Source organism: Mus caroli, chromosome 6, assembly GCF_900094665.2.
Source record: "Mus caroli chromosome 6, CAROLI_EIJ_v1.1, whole genome shotgun sequence".
In the NCBI taxonomy this organism is placed as follows: Eukaryota; Metazoa; Chordata; class Mammalia; order Rodentia; family Muridae; genus Mus; species Mus caroli.
Genome location: NC_034575.1, coordinates 106,363,111 through 106,370,418, shown reverse-complemented (window position 1 = coordinate 106,370,418; position 7,308 = coordinate 106,363,111). Strand labels below are relative to the sequence as shown.

Here is a 7,308-nt window from a genome sequence, read left to right as displayed (position 1 = left end):
ACATTTACACAATGGAGTACTACTCAGCTATTAAAAACAATGAATTTATGAAATTCTTAGACAAATGGATAGATCTGGAGGATATCATCCTGAGTGAGGTAATCCAATAACAAAAGAACTCACAGGATATGCACTCACTGATAAGTGGATATTATCCCAGAAATTTAGAATACCCAAGATACAATTTGCAAAACACATGAAACTCAAGAAGTATCCCGAGCTACGGTTCTCGCTGGCAAGAATCTTCTGCAGCTTTATTGCTTCTTCAAGAGGGAAAACCCAGACCCCGGAAAATGGGGTCGCTTATATAGCCCTCAGCCATGGCGTTTCAGCACCTGATTTGGTGTGTCAGCTCCTGATTTGTTGCTCGCCCATCACCCCACGACTATGTCCCGAGATGGGCAGTGACTAAGCTTGAGTTCACTCTCGCACTTGTTTACTAGTTAGGCACAGAGGAGGCCAGCGCCATCTTATAATGGTGATTGCTCCCGGCTTGCGATTGTTGGCGGCACGGCTCTCCACAAAGAAGAAGGAAAACCATTTCATTCCTCCTCAGAATAGGGGACAAAATACCCATGGAGGGAGTTACAGAGACAAATTTTGGAGCTGATATAGAAGGAAGGACCATCCAGAGACTGCCCCACCCAGGGATCCATCCAATAAATAGCCACCAAACCCAGACACTATTGCATATGCCAACAATATTTTGCTGAAAGGACCCTGATATAACTGTCTCTTGTGAGGCTATGCCAGTGCCTGACAAATACAGAAATGGATGCTCACAGTCATCTATTGGATGGAACACAAGGCCCCCAATGGAGGAGCTAGATAAAGTATCAAAGGAGCTGAAAGTGTCTGCAAACCTATAAGAGGAACAAGAATATGAACTAACCAATACCCCCAGAGTCTCTTGCTGCATATATAACAGAATATGGCCTAGTTGGCCATCATTGGGAGGAGAGGCCCTTAGTCTTGTGAAGATTATATGCCCCAGTACAGGGGGATGCCAGGTCCAGAAAGTGGGAGGGGTGGGAAGGGGAGCAGTGCAGGGGGAGGGTATAGGGGACTTTCAGGATAGCATTTGAAATGTAAGTGAAGAATATATCTAACAAAAAAATTAAAAAATAAAAAAGAATGTCTATAACCCAGAATCCATCAAAATCTACAGAAGCAAATATTATTATCATTTCTCCAAATATTAGTTTTCCTTTCAGAATCCTCTTACTTATAGGATCTACCAGCTTTAATTACAGCATTGCAAAAGCAATTTGCTTTCTTCAAATGATATGGATTTCATTGCTCATTACCAAAGTTCATGACAAGACAGATTTCTTCTTGGTTTGTCAAGAGCTAATATAGGCTCATAACTTCTTATGGCGTAAGAGGCCACATAGTGCACGAGAAAAAAATAGTATTCTAAGCATTTTACCTTCATAATATTTAGAAGACTCAATTTTTCATCAACCTCAGTTACAGGAAGGAATGAGGGACACTGTTTTTGCAGTCCTCATCCCAAAACAACCACCATCTCAGTGATGTCAGTTTACGATGTCAAATTGATAATTACATGCTTTCTGACACATTCATTCTGTTTACTCATTCCTAAATGTAGTCACAAAGCAGCTTCAGTTCACATCTTCCCTATGCTAATGGGCACCAATGCTTCCTTCTCCTGTCCATGTCCTTGATTAAACTTAATTACTGTAGCTTTAAGGACTTGTCGCCCATCTATTGCCATCATTACCTTTTCCCTCTAAACTGTCAATCAGCATTATTTTCCACTTCCAAGATGGAGGAGTGTCCAAATGGCAAGATTTGTTAAAGAGTGTTTTCAAAATACTATGAAAGCAACATAAGAGATCCCATTTAGACTTGGAAAAGGAAAGAAAAAAAATACTTATGCTATCCTCCATTTCTTATCTATTAAGACCTAAAGGCGGGAAGAATAACAGCAATAGTAATTGTATTTGCTACTATGTAATAGACCATGTCTACTAACTGGGATACTTTGAAGAAAGTATTATGTTAATTAACTGTGCTTGTAACCTAACAGGTAGATTGTGGAATTAACAATGAGATATGCTTCTGGATATGTCTGTGAAGGTGATTTCTAGAAAATCACTAATGAGGAAGATCCATCATTAATATTTGGCACCTTTCAAGGAGTTGTCCAGATAGAAAGAGGTTAAAGGAAAAATCAGTGCTTTCTGCCTGTACTGGCTATTTTTGTGTCAACTTGACACATCTGGAGTTATCACAGAGAAAGGAGCTTCAGTTGAGGAAATGCCTCCATGAGATCCAACTGTAAGGCATTTTCTCAATTAGTGATCAAGGGGGAGGCCCCTTGACCAAGGTGGTGCCATCTCTGGGCTGGTAGTCTTGGGTTCTATAAGAGAGCAGGCTGAGCAAGCCAGAGGAGGCAAGCCAGCAAAGAAGATCCCTCCATGGCCTCTGCATCAGCTCCTGCTTTCTGACCTGCTTGAGTTCCAGTCCTGACTTCCTTTGGTGATGAACAGCAGCATGGAAGTGTAAGCCGAATAAACCCTTTCCTCCCCAACTTGCTTCTTGGTCATGATGTTTGTGCAGGAATAGAAACCCTGACTAAGACACTGCCTTTGTTTCTTTCTGCAAGAACAAATCTATTCTGTTGTTGTTGCTGCTGCTGCTGCTGCTGCTGCTGCTGCTGGTGGTTGTGATTGCTGCTACTGATGCTGCTGCTGCCATTACTGTTGGATATCAGACTTCCACATGAACTGAAGACCAGCATCTTTTCAGGCCTTTTCCAGGCCTTCTATATCCTTACATTGGGACTTCTGAGGAACCCTGCTATGATGGTTGAGACACTGTCATGTCTGAGTCTCTGCAGTATGCAGATAGTCACTATTAGACTACCTATTGAGTAAGTGACTCTAGTAAACACAATTTTTTTAATGTTACATAATTGTACCTTTCCCTAGTGACATCATTGCCTAATGAAAAAGAATAAATGAAGAGACAACAAGAGGATAGCTGTGGATCACCAGTAACTTAGTAACTGCAACCATAGAATGAGTATGACAGAAAGACACAAACCACATTTTCCATTGCTGATGGTAGTTTGGCCACAGATGATTTCTATAAACTTCAATTCTCTATGCTAAGCACTAAAATGTGGGTGTCCAAAGAGCATCTTCGACTATAGCATGCATAAAGACAAGTCTTGGCCTTAGATTGAAACAAGCCTAAGTCCCATCTGACAATCCATTCCAACTCCAGCCATTCTTATGGAACATCAGATGTCAGAAACAGTCTGGAAACTGTCATCCATCATCTGCATACTGTTGTACACTTCAGTGTTCCCTGTCTTACAGACAAATTATCCAGATGTCAAACTAATTTTTTCAGTTTCCACTTGGAAGATTTGTGTCACCTAGGTCTAGTCAACATTGAATCAATTTTCTTCCTTTTCTCTCCAACAATAGAAAGACTGTGTTTCTGAGAACATTGTGCTGTTATATATTGAAGTCTGAACAGAGCATGTGGCTACTCTGACATTCTAGTTAAACCAGGATGCTTCCAAGATATGTGTTCTATTGATTTTACAGCAGTGTTTTTCTTTCTTTCTATCATACATCTTCTCTTTGAGAGAAAGTAGGCTCTTAAGTATTCTCTAATCCTTCGTGATATCTTAAGTACTTTGTACTATATATCTTACCTAATTCACAGTTACTTAATGAAGAGATTAATAGACAACATTCAGGTGATTAAAATTTAAAAAATATATTGCAAAGATGACCTAAATAAGATAAACAAAATAAACTAGTATCTAAGGTGTTAACATTGTGTGTGTGTGTGCGTGTGTGTGTGCATGTGCATGCGTGTGTGTGTGTGTGTGTGTGTGTGTGTGTGTGTGTGTGTGTGTCTGTGTAAACACCAGAGGACAACCTTGGGCTTCATTCCTCCTTAGAATATATCCACATTACATTTTGAGACAAAGCCTCACACAGGCCTAGACTTAACCATTAGGACTCAACAATTGGAATGGCTCGTCCATGAACCTCAGGGATTGGACTGTCTTTGCCTCTCTAGTGCTGGAATTTGCTTGCTTGTCACCATAACTATTCATTTTCTTTTGTATGTATCCTGGGAATTGAACTCTGGTCCTCATGCATATATGGTAAGAACTTCACTGCCTTAGCTTTCCCGCTGCCCTTGCTCTCAGTATGCTTCATCATATTGCACACTCTCTAGGGTGTTGTGGTACCTGAGAGTCACTATCACAAATAGTGAATGTACCAGAGCATAATTAGACTATGTTGTCTTCTATAGTTATTCAGTACTCAAATATCAAATACAAGATTAATTGCAAATAAAGATAAAATTTGATCAAATACAAGGTAGTATTTCCTCTTCTCTTAGCAGTTACAGTCTTACCTCATTCATTCTCCCTAGATTCACCATATTCTCCTCAAAGAATCCTTCGTTCCCAATTTTATTGTTATTGTTGATTATCTCCTCAGAGTCACACTAATCCTCTTCTGCAGATCTGTACCATGGTTATCTACATCAGTGGCTCTTCTTCACCCCTTTTCTCCTTCACCCATTGGCTGTTGTCTAATCCATTTTCCAGATGTTGATGCAAACATTATTCTCTGAAGGAAGTCTTTGGGAAACATTCTGGCCTTCAACACAACTGAAATTCCTCTTGTATATGTCCCTATTACCCTCAGATCTCACTTTTTACTTTAGATGACAAAATCACTGGAGTAATGTCACTGACTTACTTCCTACTCCTATGCTATATTCTAAGTCTCATGAAAGCAGAGACCCTGACTGCCTGATTCACCCTAAGACCACCAGTGCCTAGAATAGTTCTTAGCAGAAAGATTAATTAATAAATATCTGAAACTGACTAAATGAACTAATGCCTGCTTTCCCCTTTATCTACCACAAATACACTTTTAATTGGGAAGAAATTTACAAGAGAAGTGTATGAGAAGCAGAGAATATTTTAAGCATATTATAAATACCAAAATGACTCCTTACTTACACAATATGAAAATAATTAAGAATACTCATTATTGTAAATATAAGCATTCTGTTAACAGTTACCATTGGTTCTTGTGTGGAATTTTCTTAGGGGATTTTGTTTATGTGAAAATGGCTTCATTCTTCTGGATAGAATATGAACCAATATTATCAACACAAGTGTTTGAAGCAATGAGATCTCAAGAATTAGTAGAAATGCCAAGTACAGTACAGATAGACATGCTGAAAAGAATACATTCTTATCTCCACTTCCCTTGACCTGCAAGAGTTATGCTCACATTCTTTTTTTGTTTTTTTTTGTGAACAATCTAGTAAAATTTAATTTACTTTTTCAATTTGTCTCTAGCCAGGCTTCCTTCTGTCAGCATGCAATTGTCTCAGTGCTTTCCATGTAAAGTTGCAGGAGGAGGACAACGGGAATGAAATTACCTGTGCATTTGCGATCTGTGTCTTCTTTTTTGGACCCACTAATTGTCAACTTGCAGTTGAAGTTTTCTTCCCAGTATTCAGCAAACCATACATTTCTCCTGTTGTTTTCAAGTGTCCGGGATGTGAAGTAAGCATCAAATCCTAAAAAGAGTTACATGAGAAGGTCAGAAATCATGGAGATCACTACTGGCATATGAAGAAGGAAAAAAAGTAACCTGTGATAGGAGGTAGGGTAGAAGATTTATTATGCACACACACACAAATGCACACACACACACAAATACTACATATATATATATGTATATGTATATATATATATGTATATATATATATATATATATAAGTATATATGAACACATAAATACACATATATTTGGCTAAACTATAAGAAGACCTCTAATTCAATAAGGGAGATATATAAGCATTATTTTCACTGAAGACACAAAGAATGATATAAGCAAAAAAATTTAGTTTTACATTTCTAGTGAGCTAAATCATAGATAAATGTCTTCAGTTATGATGATTAATACTACCAGCCTAAGGATGTTGACTCATGTAGGTGACAAATCTCTGGGCATCCCAATGGGAATTGTCTTATTAGATTAGTTGAGGTGGTGGACCCACTTTAACTGTGGGCTGGACTGTGGTTCAGGGCAGAATAAAGAGAATAAAGCAAGCTGAGTACTAGTATTCATTGCTCTCTGCCTCTGTGGGTATACTGTGACCAGATGACTCCCGAAATACCTCCTTGAATACATAATAGGCTGTGCTCAACTCTGAGCTCCCATGAACCTTTTCTTCTTTAAATTACTTTGGTCAAGTATTTCATTGTAGCATCAAGTGAACTTATAATATACTAATGTTTTTCATCTTCCCTTAGTAACATGGGTTTCAGTTCTAGCTTGGTGAAAATAAGGCATAAGTTGAGAAAAAAAATATGTAACATGCCAAAAGTCAGCCATTATGGTCTAGTCTTTGTACTTGGCTATTTCAGCTACTCATTAGTGAATAACATTTCAAGGTGTTTTCTTTTGGTTTTGCCGCATCATGGAATTGGTTTCCTAGTCAAAATGGAAATAAATTGATTTTAAAGAGGCCACAAGTAAGAAAGCATGTCACTTCAACGCTACTCTTAGAGCATCTATATTAGCAAAAACATTAGAGCCCAAGTACCACACAATTCTCTGGTTGCTGTTTCTGGATTGGGTACTTTAAATATTGCAATGGAGGCATAAGGTCTCAAGACAATCAAAGATAAAACAAACAAAAACCAACAAACACCAGGAAAGATCAGACTCAGACTCAGAATATCACAAGGCCTAGTCTTGAATGCCAGTGCCATTATGTCACTACATCACAGAAACCCAGGAATGTCTACACATAGCACTGCTGATCTTCCTTTTGTCTATTTGTAGAAATGAAGATGGCACCATCCCCTTTTGCCAGTCTGCACAGTGCCATCAGTGGTAGTGGAAAGAATCCAGAAACTTAGAAATTTTAAGTCCAAGAATCCTAGACAAAGATGGACCTAATACCACATACTTAAAATATACAGCTCTTCCATATGCCGTAAAAGATGTGTCAGTGGTTACAATGACAAAAGCAGAAAGCATTTTACATGCATTTTCTCTTTAAGTGTCACATTAACTCTAGGCAGCAGCTATGATTCAGAACCATACTTCAAAGTCAGAAATGAGGAACCAGAAGAACCTGATAGCAGGGTGCCTAGTTTCAGACATTGATAACTATTACATATGCTATAAAGTAGGCTTATATTTTGGTAAGTGTCTGAATTATTTGGTCAGCTGACCAGGGAAATGGAGAACAGACTAACTATGGGAGGGAGGGGAA

The 7,308-nt window shown here is 38.6% G+C and overlaps 1 protein-coding gene across 6 annotated transcripts in view; it reads right to left on the bottom strand.

Annotated features, from left to right (window-relative positions):
- Positions 1-7,308, bottom strand: part of Grm7 (glutamate metabotropic receptor 7) — an 867,793-nt gene that overhangs the window by 314,343 nt on the left and 546,142 nt on the right. For all 6 annotated transcript variants that reach the window (XM_021164768.2, XM_021164769.2, XM_029478551.1 and 3 more), the window contains exon 5: positions 5,458-5,598. In XM_021164768.2, the coding sequence (XP_021020427.1) occupies positions 5,458-5,598 (141 nt within the window). The remainder of the gene's footprint in view (positions 1-5,457; positions 5,599-7,308) is intronic.